This window comes from Trichechus manatus, unplaced genomic scaffold (genome assembly GCF_000243295.1).
Source record: "Trichechus manatus latirostris isolate Lorelei unplaced genomic scaffold, TriManLat1.0 scaffold00005, whole genome shotgun sequence".
NCBI classification, from domain to species: domain Eukaryota; kingdom Metazoa; phylum Chordata; class Mammalia; order Sirenia; family Trichechidae; genus Trichechus; species Trichechus manatus.
Genome location: NW_004443941.1, coordinates 26,902,151 through 26,915,054, shown reverse-complemented (window position 1 = coordinate 26,915,054; position 12,904 = coordinate 26,902,151). Strand labels below are relative to the sequence as shown.

At 40.7% G+C, this 12,904-nt stretch overlaps 1 protein-coding gene across 5 annotated transcripts in view; it reads right to left on the bottom strand.

The window, feature by feature from the left end:
- EIF2AK2 (eukaryotic translation initiation factor 2 alpha kinase 2) overlaps window positions 1-12,904 on the bottom strand; it is a 47,352-nt gene that overhangs the window by 11,520 nt on the left and 22,928 nt on the right. For all 5 annotated transcript variants that reach the window (XM_023735979.1, XM_023735991.1, XM_012556690.2 and 2 more), the window contains 5 exons: window positions 12,682-12,716; window positions 10,173-10,244; window positions 7,878-8,000; window positions 4,025-4,141; window positions 2,395-2,575 (listed from right to left, as the gene is read on the bottom strand). In XM_023735979.1, the coding sequence (XP_023591747.1) occupies window positions 2,395-2,575; window positions 4,025-4,141; window positions 7,878-8,000; window positions 10,173-10,244; window positions 12,682-12,716 (528 nt within the window). The remainder of the gene's footprint in view (window positions 1-2,394; window positions 2,576-4,024; window positions 4,142-7,877; window positions 8,001-10,172; window positions 10,245-12,681; window positions 12,717-12,904) is intronic.

The window sequence follows — 12,904 nt, the reverse complement described above, 5'->3', positions numbered from 1 at the left end:
CGCGATCTAAGTTTTGGATTACTCAGATTTTCCAATCATGGAGCAGAAATATCTAACCAAATGCGAAAAAAAAAACCTGACTCTGGGCACAGCAGCTGTGACTGCCCTCAAGAGTAATGGCTAAGAGGTTGGGAGAACTGTGTTCCCAAATCTGCAGCCACCAACCATGCCCGATTGGCAGCAGAGGCCAGGACAGGGCAGCCCATTGGTTGTGCCAGTCACAATAATTATTTGCATGGAAATGTTCAGGATACTAAAGCTCTAAGAGTTTACAACTGGAGTATGACTATCAGCCAAATAGGACCATGACTGAATGAGTCTTCTATAGGGTTCACTGTCATAAGAAGTTCAGTAGCCCAGATCTTCAGAGAGGTTCTATGGAATGGGATTTGTGGCAAGTTCTAGACCCAGTCTAACCTCAGAAATATCATTTCCTTATGACTATCAATCAATCATAAATTCTAAAACTAGAGAAGATGGATTTTTAACTACTATGGGGTATACAATTAACTTTCTTCAAGGAATTTGGTCTTTGTCCTTGGTTCCCGAGAGATAACTTCTAAACCATTAGAATTTACCAAGTGAATGGAATCTTTGTTATGCTAATGAGACGACTCTTGGGTGGGGGCTGGCCAGGCCAGAAAGGCCCATCACAAGACATCTGCCACATCTCAAGGTAAAGGTTCAAGGCTGGAACTGAGTTCAACCATGTGGGTAATAATTAATCAACCATTCCTACATAATGAAACCCCAACAAAAACTCTGGACACTGAAGCTCACTGAACTTCCTAGTTAATAAAAGACATCAATGCTTGTTAAGGTTGCGCTTCCTTTGGGACATACAAGCTCTGTGTTGGGGACTAGGACTGGCAGCCTGCCTACCATCTTCAATAGGCAAAGGGCTGTGCCTGCCATCTTATGTGATATAGGAACTAACTCCCTGTCTTTAAGCTATCTCCTTATTTAAGTATGCTTCCTGTAGTCCGCCAAGTTGAGGAAAATAAGAGACTTAGGTCGCAGGATGAGCTGAAACTGGCAAGAACTAGATCTGACATGCACAGAACCATTGACCCCTGTCCTCTGGGTGACCCCGGAACTCTTCTCCCACCGGAGGGAACCAAACTATAGCGGCCCAAGTTTGGCAGAAGGCTCTCAGAACCGAGGGGTCTGAGCCTAAGATCGGTTTGAGAGACCCCTCCTTTTTAGACTGAGCAAGTGCAGAAAGGCCGGACTGCCCCAGGAATGCCTTTCTGGGCCAGACCAATCAGCAAGCTGGCCCCACCTCAAGGCTTTCCTGAAGACCCCAGACCCAATTTACTTCACCCATATAAACTCCCTTTCTGGCAGCCATCTTGGTGACGCAAGTCCCGGTGTGCTCCTTTGCTTGGCCAACCAAATAAAGCTGCTTCTTTCGCTTTCACCCGTTTTCGTGTCTCTATGGCTGCGCGGAGCGGACCTGGAACAACAGTCCGGTTACAGGACCCTTTCAGACCTCGTCCTATGAATGTCTGCATTCGTATCATTTTGTTGTACTAAAACCTTAATTGTATGTATAGGGCTTTCCTGAGTTTGTGAGTTGTTCTAGTGAATTACTGAACCTGGGGTAGGAGAAGCTCCCAAATTTGTCGCCAGCAGGTCAGAAGTGAGGGGGGCCTGGGAACTCCCAAGCTTATGGCTGGCATCTGAAGTCTTTTCTTTTTCCTTTGTAAATATTTATTTATTTATTGTACTTTAGATGAAGATTTACAGAGCAAATTAGTTTCTCATTAAACAATTAATACTCATATTGTTTTGTGACATTGGTTGCCAACTCCATGACATGTCAATGCTCTCCCCTTCTCGACCCTGAGCTCCCCATTACCAGCTTTCTTGTCCCCCCCTACCTTCTAGTCCCTGCTCCTAGGCTGGTGTGCCCACTTAGTCTCATTTTGTTTTATGGGCCTGTCTAATCTTTGGCTGAAAGGTGAACCTCAGGAGTGACTTCAGTACTGAGTTAAAATGGTTTCCGGGGGCCATACTCTCAGGGTTTCTCTAGTCTCTGTCAGGCCAGTAAGTCTGGTCTTTTTTTGTGAGTTAGAATTTTGTTCTACATGTTTCTCCAGCTCTGTCTGGGACCCTCTGTTGTGAACCCTGTCAGAGCAGTTGGTGGCGGCAGCTGGGCACCATCTAGTTGTGCTGGACTGGCATCTGAAGTCTTGAGCAGAACTGGCAGTTTGTTTAACTTGTGACAACTGACCTCGCTCTGGTGGTTAGGGTCAGAGGAAGAAGAACTGCATTTGCATTTGATGTCAGAGAGGAGATCTGTTGTGTGTTGGAGAAGGTAGACAGACACACAGACGCTATAATTAGTAAATTATATTTAAAAGCTCCTAACAAAGTACATTTCCCACTTACCTTAAGGTCTCTATGAATTAACCGTTTTGAATGTATATAAGCTACTCCTTTTGTTATTTGTTCAAATAAATCTAAAGCCAAATCTTTGTCTGATTTCTTGTCTCGTCTGTTGTCAATCCATTGCTCCAATGTCCCTTTATCACAGAATTCCATTTGGATGAAAAGACATTTAGTCATTGACCTGGATATAAAATTCACAGTATGTTAAAAGTAGCAATAAAAATAAATTTGTAAAAAAATACACTTGCTCTTTTTTATTATACCTTATCTTCTTAACAAACCCTGAAACATGTATCAAAACAGAAATCTACATATAATAAATAAATTTGAATCAAAATATAATAAACCATTTTTAGTAAATGAGAAGATCCCAGAAGTCTAAAGCTCTATTTGTTCAGGTAATTTATAAAGTATCAGCCTACCCATGCTTTAATGCTGAAAGTCCTTGGTCACCTTTGCTAATAGATAGGAATAAGAGCATTAATACAATGGAATCATAGAAAACTCAAAATCTTTATTATATAAAGCAAACTTGAAAAAGTTTATTATCGATCTATTGAACATATATTTTATGAAAGACACAGAACAGGCATCTAGAGGTGAAAAAATGAGTTAGACACCGTCCCTGCCATAATGGGAATTATAGTCCAATAGCAGAAAGGTAAAAAGAAACAAACCTAAAACAACAATACAAGTTCAGGTAGACTAAGAGAAGTGCCAGCAAATCGCTATGGGCTATAAGCTGGAGGACTGACCTTGCTAGCCATGTTTTTTCACTCAGTTAAGTTGGTTATAATATTAATTTATATTCTTTGAACATGCTGGCTAGAAAAGAAGAAGATGTAGCCAAGAGTTTGCTGAAAGCTGAAGAAGTCCTATATGCTGATGGTCAATAACTCCTGAAACTGATAATAAAATTGTCAACTACGTGGGATGCAGAATGGGCCGTCTCTCAGGAGAAAATGAATGAACAGAACTCCAATGGCTTCAGGATTTCCGGGAGAGGATTGTTCCCAAGAAACACAGGGTAACTTTCAAAGGCAGATGCCATCTCTTTAGAACCCCTAGTCCTTTGGCAGTCCCTTACTGAGACAACACATGAGTGACGGAAGGCGGGGTGCCCCATCACAGCTCACTGTCTTAAAATCATTTTCACCACCTACCACCCCACCATAAGTTGTATGGTTGCATTTGAGAGAGACCCCTCGACTGTACTCCTCCCATCAGGGGCCTAAGAGAAGGGCAGAAAAGTGCTGGCAGTCAAGGAGGGAGCCTCCAGATGCAGCATCTAAAACTTGTTAAAATTTTCCTTATAAGACTCATACTGTACTGAAGCAGGGGCTCGTGACCAAGACTATACATTAAACAATTGAGTCAGGAGAGCTAAACCTGAGATTTTGAAAAAAGCTGAGGACAATAAAAAGGGGTTTTTAAAGCAAGTTTGGAGCAAGGAGTGGAGCAAGGAACTGTTCATTATCTCCTTACCTGTAGAATGGAGAGATAACAGTATCTCTCAGGGTGGTTGTGATTATTAAATATGATAACTAATGGACATATCCAGGAGCCCACACATAGAAAATGACCATTTCCTCCCTTCCCAATATGGCTATGGGAATGTTTTTTTAGTTACCTTGATTTATTTATGCTGATCTCTGGATCATAATCATCTCCAGCCCAACAATTATGGTAGTGAACAATATTGACATGATTAAGACTCGCCAATGCTTTTACTTCACGCTCTACCTTCCTAGTTAAAAGAAATAGAGAAAATGAAAATATCAGTATACATCCCTGAGAGCAACTACAAAATACCTCGAGTAACAGGAGACAACTATCTCCGCTCACTGACTAAACAGCCCCTGTGCTTTCCACACCCTGAGTTTTTGAATGGAAGTTTTAGAACTTCCGAGAATAAAACAGTTGGCCTTCGAGGAGCTTATGGTCCAAAGAGGAAGCTGGGAAAGCACAAAAGAAAAAAATGTAAAAAGCATAACTGTTCTCACTCTCAACATAAAAGAAAGAGCAGTGACTTAAAAAGTTCCAAACACCAATTTAAAAAATCATTTATAGTAGTATCTGAAATGCCAATGATACTATTTTGGGAGCTAATTCATAAACTACGTTTTGTTTAGGCTTATGTTAAACTTACTTTGGATTTCATAAGCAAATTGCATCCGGTTGGTACAGATAGGTAATCTGGGCAACACGAAGAACCTACTTTAGAATTTTAAATATGTGGCAAAAATACACAAAGGACATCATCAATGCAGAGAAAATGAGACTTCGCTGAGGACTGTGGAAGATTTGCAGTACGGCATAGTCAAGAGCTAAGACAATTCCATGCTAAATACAGCAAATAAATTTGAGATTTTCAAGGATGAGGAAGGATAAGGAAACATTTTACAATTTTTTTTTGAATTATAAAACTTCTATAACTACTGTTATGGATTGAATTGTGTCCCCCCAAAATGTATACCAACTCGGCTAGGCCATGATCCCCAGTACTGCGTAGTTTTCCACCATTTTGTCATCTCGTGATTTTCTCAAGTGTTGTAAATCCTACCTCTATGATGTTAATGAGGCAGGATTAGAAGCAGTTATGTTAATAAGGCAGGACTCAATCTACAAGATTAGGCTGTGTCTCAAATCAATATCTTTTGAGATATAAAAGACAGAAGCAAACAGAGAGACTAAGGGACCTCATACCACCAAGAAAGTGGTGCCAGGAGCAGAGCGTGTCCTTTGGACCCGGGGTAGCTGCACTGAGATGCTCCTACACCAGGGAAAGACTGATTACAAGGGCCTTCCTCCATTGCTGACAGAGAGAGAGAAAGCCTTCCCCTAGAGCTGGCACCCTGAATTTGAACTTCTAGCCTCCTAGACTGTGAGAGAATGAATTTCTCTTTGGTAAAGCCATCCACTTGTGGTATTTCTGTTATAGCAACACTAGATAACTAAGACAACTACATTACATAAAATTTGTAACAATAAAGAAAAGCTTATCATACTTCAACAATCCTAAAACAATCAGTTACTATATTGTATTATTTCTTATAGTCTTTCTTCAAATGTATTTTTACATATTTCTTATGATAGTATATAATACTTATCCTATTTTTTCCACATAGCATGGTATCTTTACAATTTTCCTTGTTGTTACACAATCTGTATAACCATCACTTGTAAATTTTTATGTAAGATTCAAAAATACAAAAAAAGTAGAGAGACTAGTATAAAGAGTCAGAACCAACTCAATGGTAACAGATTTTTTTTTTTTGGTATATAGCCATCACCAACTGAAATAGTTCACTGACTCCTGGCAGGCTTGTTTCATCTATATTCCTACCCACTTCCTCATCTTACCCTGGACTATTCTGAAGAAACTTCTAGTGTCATATCATTTCATTTGTATATATTTCAGTATATAACCCTCATTTTTAATTTTTTAATTTTTAAATGATTGATTAGAGGAAAGAACAACAAATTTACTGGACCATTTTGTTTGTTCTAATTTTTCACTGATATAAATGACATTGTGATTTATACATTCTTTTATAGCTTTTTCCATAATTTAGATAATGCCCTTAGAATAGCTTCCCAGATGGGACATCCCTGGATCAAAGCGTATATTTTTGGCTATAGATTAATATTTCCAATTTTAAAAGTGTTGTACCAATATACAAAGCCACCAGAAATGTCCAAGATACTGCACCCTTATCAACACTATTATCATTTTTTAAAATTGCTAGTGTACACAAGAAACAACAGTACTTCATTCCTGTTAAGTAGAACAATGAAGAAGGAAAAAAACCTTTTTTATTGCTAAAAAAAAAAATACATATATACATATATAAAAAACACAACACTTGCCAATTCAACATTTACAGGTATTTAGTGATTATCAATTGCATTAATCGTGTTGTATACCCATCACCCATAATTGTTGCCAAATTTCCCATCACCATAAACAAAAATGCACTTCCTCCTAAACAATGGCTCACCTTTTCCCCCAATAAGCCCTGTTTTGATGGTAAGTATGAGGGTATTTCAACTGCAAGGCATTGTACAGGGGACAGGAAGGAGGCTCGACTGACTGGGGTAAGGAACACCTAGGACTCCATGCCCCCTCTCTTTTGCTCTTGTTATTCTGCTTAGACCTGATCCTTTTTTCATCCCCTTCTCTAGTCCCTGAGAGATCAGTCTGGCTAAGTTGCACACAGTAACAGCTGCCAGAAAGCAACAAGCAAGATTCATCCACTGGGGACATGGCATTAAAGACTTCCTTCCTGTGCGTTTCTCCTCCTGAGGAGGCTCTACTATACAGTGGGCAGGAAAGCAGATAACATAAAATAATCATAGGAAGCAATGGATTATAGTGGTAACACAGTGGATTGACATTCAAAAGGATGAATTCTAAATCTCCACTATGTTACTGTAGTAGTCTCCAAAGACAGTCATCACCAGTTCCTTCCCTCCCTGTACTCACATGTACTCAAATCAAGAGGTATTGTCTATCTACCTTGAACCTTGAATCTGAGCTGGCCTTCCAAACCCACTGTCATTGAGTCGATTCCCACTCATACTGACCCTATAAAACATAGTAGAACTGCCCCATAGGGTTTCCAAGGAGTGGCTGGTGGAGTCAAACTGCCGACCTTTTGGTTAGCAGCCATAGCTTTTAACCACTGTGCCTCCTTAGTGACTTGTTTAACCAGTATAATGGGATGGGAGTAACGTTCTGGGACTTCCAGGACTAACTAGGTCAAAAGAAGCCTCGCTGTTTCTTCCCGGTCTCTTGAACAATCCCTCTCTGAACCTACCCACTAAGCTGTGAGAGGCCCCGCCCATGTGAAGAGGCCATGTGGAGGCACTGTGGTTAACAGTCCCAGCTAAACTTCCAGCCCACACCAGCATCAGCTGCTAGCCATGTGAGAGAGCCACCTTGGACATCCAGCCTAGTCAAGCTTTCAGATGACTCCTGACTGCAAATGCATGGAAGACTCCAAGTGAGAACTGCCTAGATGAGCCCAACCAATCCACAGCACCACGAGAGATAATAATAAACTGTTTTAAGCCACCTCAGTTTTCAGTGGTGTATTATACAGCAATATCCAGAACAATTGCCAACTTGCTTTTCCCTTAGACAAATAAGTTCACATCTTTAGATTTTAGTCTTCTAATCTGTAAAATGAGATGAGATTAGAAAATCTTAAATGTCACCTTCAGCCATATGATTCTATAACTTCTATTCACCAAGACAGCCTCAGAAGTATGATCAATGGAATATCCATTTTCTACTGAAATAATGAGAGCACAATGAGATCTTTTCAAAGTAAGTCAAGCTCCTGATGGTAAAATTAAATTTTTAAGGAAGACCAGAAAGAAAAAAATGTTAGAAGAAAATGGAGAAGAGAGAAACATAAAAAGAATAGAGTAGGTTCAACATATCTTCTCATTAAGAAAAAAGAACATTTACTACTTACTCATTATCATATTTAACACGTTTAATAACGTAAGTCTTCTTATCAATTCTGTGCTTTGCTTTGAAAACTTGGCCATATCCACCTGTGCCAATTGGTTCTATTTCTTCAAAATCCTTAACAAACCTTAAAAGATAAATATCATATGTTATTCTGAGGTACCATCACCACCTCCTTTTCTTTTAATGACACTTGTCAAATCGAATGTATAACAAACAAGATTCTCTCCTTCTGAATAAGGAGGGTCCATGTCACAGAAACTCTTGAATCACAAAGGCTAGAAGGCCCTCCCCTTCCACTTGCCATGGACAGTCTAACACAGATTACCTCCTGGCTGTACAAAAGCCATAGTAAAGTATCTTAATACAAGTCTAAAACTTCAGAAAGAATAGCCATGTTGCATTCAATCGATAAATGAGCATACGTTCCGAGTCTGCCTAGGTTTATAATGACCCGGTTTTCCCCTTCCCCTCGTGGCCCACATTCCATCATGAAGCCCTAACAACTCTACTTCCAAACATCTCTCTGCTATCTGTCCACGTTTCTCCATCTCCAACATCTTCACACCAGTCCAAGCTTCTACCAGCTCTTGCAGTACCTTCCTAACTGGACACCCCACTTCCTCTCTGGCCACCACTCCAATCCATGATCCATGGAGCAATCAGAGTAATAAAACTTTGTCTGACCATGTCACCCTGTTGTCTAAACTCTCCAACCACTTGCCTTTGCATTTAGCAAAAAAATACATCCCTTAAATGGCCTACAAGGTGCCACATGACTTGGCCACAGCCTTGCCTCATGGTGCTGTGCCCTTGCTCACCGCACTCCTAGCACACAGCCTTCTCTCTGCCTCTTGAACACTCACAGCTACCTTTTCCACCTTAACCTTCCCACATGCCCTTCCCTTCTCCTAGCACCCAACCCCCCCACTTTCCTGGACTAACTCTTCCTCCAGGCCTTCCCACAAACGCAACCTCAGAGAAGGCTTACCTCACCCCTCACTTGAAATCCAGGGGTTCTATTTTAGTTTCTCACCATTCCATCACTTTTCCTTCACAGCCTGACCAAAGTTTGTAACTACACACTTACTAATGTAACTGTGTCTTTAATGTTGCTCATCCCTGCAAACTCCATGAGAGCAGGAACTGTTTCTTCTAGTTCCTACCGTAAACCCAAGGCCTAACACAGCACCAGGCATATATTAGGTGCTTAATAAATATTTGCTGATTCTTGTTTTTTAAACTTGCATTCAATGCCTTCCTGTTGCATATACCAAAACCAAACCAAACCTGTTGCCATCTAGTTGATTCTAACTCATACCGACCCTGTAGGACAGAGTAGAACCGCCCCACAGGATTTCAAGAAGCAGCTGGTAGATTTGAACTGCTGACCTTTTGGTTAACAGCTGAGCTCTTAATTACTGTGCCACCAGGGCTCCATTCCCTGCATCAAAAACAAAAACAAAAACAAAAACAAAAACCAAACCCGTTGCCGTGGAGTCGATTCCATCTCAGCGACCCTATGAACTGCCCCATAGGGTTTCCAAGGAGCAGCTGGTGGATTCAAACTGCTGACCTTTTGGTTAGCAGCTGAGCTCTTAACCATTGCTCCACCAGGGCTCCATTCTCTGCATATAAAAAAAACCATTGCCGTCTCAAGTTGATTCCAACTCATAGCAACCCCATAGGACAGAGTAGAACTGCCCGCATAGGGTTTCCAAGGAGCGGTTGGTGGATATGAACTGCTGACCTTTTGGATAGCAGCTGAGCTGTTAACTACTGTGTCACCAGGGCCCTTTTTTCTTTTTTTAGATATTTCATTTAAAGCCAAACACATGATCTACAGCAAAGAAATCCTTTATTCCAGTGAAATGTGGTATGGAGCTGGAAACAGGAAAACATATTCAAATGCATCATTCTGGTTCCTGCAAGTGTACAGTTTCCAGAGCCCTGTCCCTTCAACCTCCCTCTCACTCTCTGAGGGTGCCCACCACATATCTTTTTTTGGCAATCACTGGTTTCTAGCATGTTTATTTTCAGTATTAGAAAGTTCCACAGATGTCACTGAAATCCACATAAGCATCACATAGATCTACATTTACCATGTTCCATTTAGATTTCTCTAAACCCTACTGTTCTAAGAGACGATCCTTCATGGGCCCAACTGTGCTAAAAGAATTTAAACTGTTCGGGTGAAAATATAATTTAATTTACCTGATGTACAATGAGCCCTTAAGAAACTTTTATTGAATGAACAAACATATCTTTAAACAAATTCTATTTTACAATTCCCTCTTACCTGGAGTTCATAGTATACTTGCTATTCTTGACTTCTTCTGCTTCAAGACAATCAAATTTAGGTGCCAAATTTCTAAAAAATAAGAAGAGAAGGTAAAACTCAAATGAAACTGAAATCAAATATAACTTGACTAGCTGAAAGTTTGGAGGATCGAACCCAGCCAGAGGTGCCTTGGAAGATAGGCCTGGTGATCTGCTTCCAAAGGTCACAGCCTTGAAAACCCTGTGGAGCAGTTCTACTCCGCACACATGGGGTCACCATGAGTCAGAATCGACTTAACAGCAACTAACAACAACAATATGCCCTGTATTCAGCTTCTTATATTTTGGATCAACTATTAGCCCTGGTAGTGCAGTGGTTAAGTGCTTGCTTGCTAACTGAAAGGCTGCAGCCTGGTTCAAACCCACCTGCTACTCCAAGGCAGAAAGATGTAGCAGTCTGCTTCTGTAAAGATTACAGCCTTGGAAACCCTATGGGGCAGTTCTACTCTGTCCTATAGGGTCACTATAGGGTTGCTATGATTCAGAATTGACTCAACAGCAACAGGTTTTTATTAAAATAACAAGCTTCTCATTCCAGTTGTTGTTAATTCCAACTTGTGGCGATTCCACGCACGTCAAGAGTAGAACTGTGCTACACAGGGTTTTTAGTGGCTGATTTTTCTGAAGTGGATCACCAGGCCTTTCATCCGAGGTGCTTCTGGATGGACTCGAACCTCCGAACTTTATGTTAGCAGCCAAGCGTGTTAACTGTTTGCATCATCCAGGGACATTAGAATAACAGGATACCAAAACAGACAAACAAATCCATTGCTGTCGAGTCAATTCCAACTCATGGCAACACTTTGTGTTACACAGTAGAACTGCTCCATGGGATTTTCTTGGCTATAATCTTTATGGAAGCAGATCACCGGGCCTTTCTTCTGTGGAGCCACTGGGTGGGTTCAAACTGCCAACCTTTAGGTTGGTAGTTGAGCACAAACCAGTTTTGCCACCAGAGCTGCCTGAATAACAGGATTAAAAAAAAAAACAACACTGCCATTGAGTAAATTCCAACTCATAGTGACCCTTTAGGACAGGAGAGAACTGCCCCATAGGTTTTCCAAGGAGCAGCTGGTGGATTCGAACTGCTGACCTTTTGGTTAGCAGCTGAGCTCTTAACCACTGCTCCACCAAGGCTCCATTGTCTGCATATAAAAACCCGTTGCCGTCGAGTCGATTCCGACTCATAGCGACCCCATAGGACAGAGTAGAGCTGCCCCATAGTTTCCACAGAGAGCCTGGTGGATTCGAACTGCTGACCTTTTGGTTAGCAGCCGTAGTTCTTAACCACTACTCCACCAGGGTTTCCAAACAACAGGATAGTACGTGTTAAATAACGCTTTTATTTATAAAACTATACACTTGTGGTTCTCCTCCAGCGTCGAATAATTTTTCATTCCTTTCCTGGTTCCTTTTACTGCCTTAACACATCATTGCTGGTGAGCCACTAGCCTCGCCTTTTCTCCCTCCAGACTCAACACCTCAGGAAGCACATGTCCTTGCACCATCATTCTAGTCATTGCTCCTTTGTACTTCACTTCTTCCTGGCCATAAGCCACCTGCAAGTAGAAGTTCAACCACCACCTAAAACTAAACATGTCCAAATTGTTAGCTTCTCTGTAGCCACAAGTCTTCAACCTCCTCAACACCATCAGTGCCACAATTCTTTCCTGCAACCCATCCAGAACAGAAGCAATCTTCACATCTTTTCTCCTTTACCTCTTCTTCACCCTCTCACCCAAATGATGTAACTCTATTCCTTCAAGTCATGCTGACTCTTCCTTTATAGTCTTTCTCACAAATTCTCCTTATTCCTCCTCAGTGCCACAATAACCATGGCTGATGGCCTGATCTTCCAACACAGACCTCTCTTCTCTACTCACACATACATATCAGCAATCATCCTTCTTCAACACGTCTACCTACTGTTCAGTCATACTGGTGGCTCAGAAGGGCTCCTCCTGCCCTCTCACTCATTTCTGACTGTATTTATATCCTGCCTTTTCTCTTCAGCTAAAAAATAAAAAACTAACTTGCCATAACTTAAATAATATCTGGTCTTTTTTTTTTTTTTAACCTGAGTTATTACGCTATTTCTACCCCACCTACTTGTCTACAAAATAATGCACTTCTCTTGTAAATAGCTCTCCAAGCCCACTTGCTCTGTGAGTCTTATCCAAAAGTAAGGCCCTTGACCAATTGCTTTAATAATACTCACATAATATTTTATGTCTATAGTGTAGTGTATGCATAGTATTCAAAGATTTCTCCACATATTTAATATTCTTTATTTGTGGAGTTCAAGCTTTTTGTGAGCCTTAACCAAGTTTTCTATTTCTTCTGAAATTCCAGTCAAATAAGAGTATACAATCCTCTACTAATACTGAAGACTTAATAAATGACGCTGACAAACTAAGTCTGAAATTAAACGTCACTTCAAAATATGTTTAATGCATAATGGTACTCACATTTTTATCTTCCTTTGACTATTTCTGGGACTGTCCTATAGAAAAGAAAAGGGAAAATTTAGTTACAGTTGATTAAACCAATCATCAGCTGGTTAAGGAAGACTCCTTCCTCTTTTACTTCTAGCTGGTTCTGTGACCATATCTCTTCGTACATAAGATGAACAGCTTTAAGTCCTGCTTCTCAGTAAACTCTGTAATGTTCTCATCTATTACAGTAACTAGG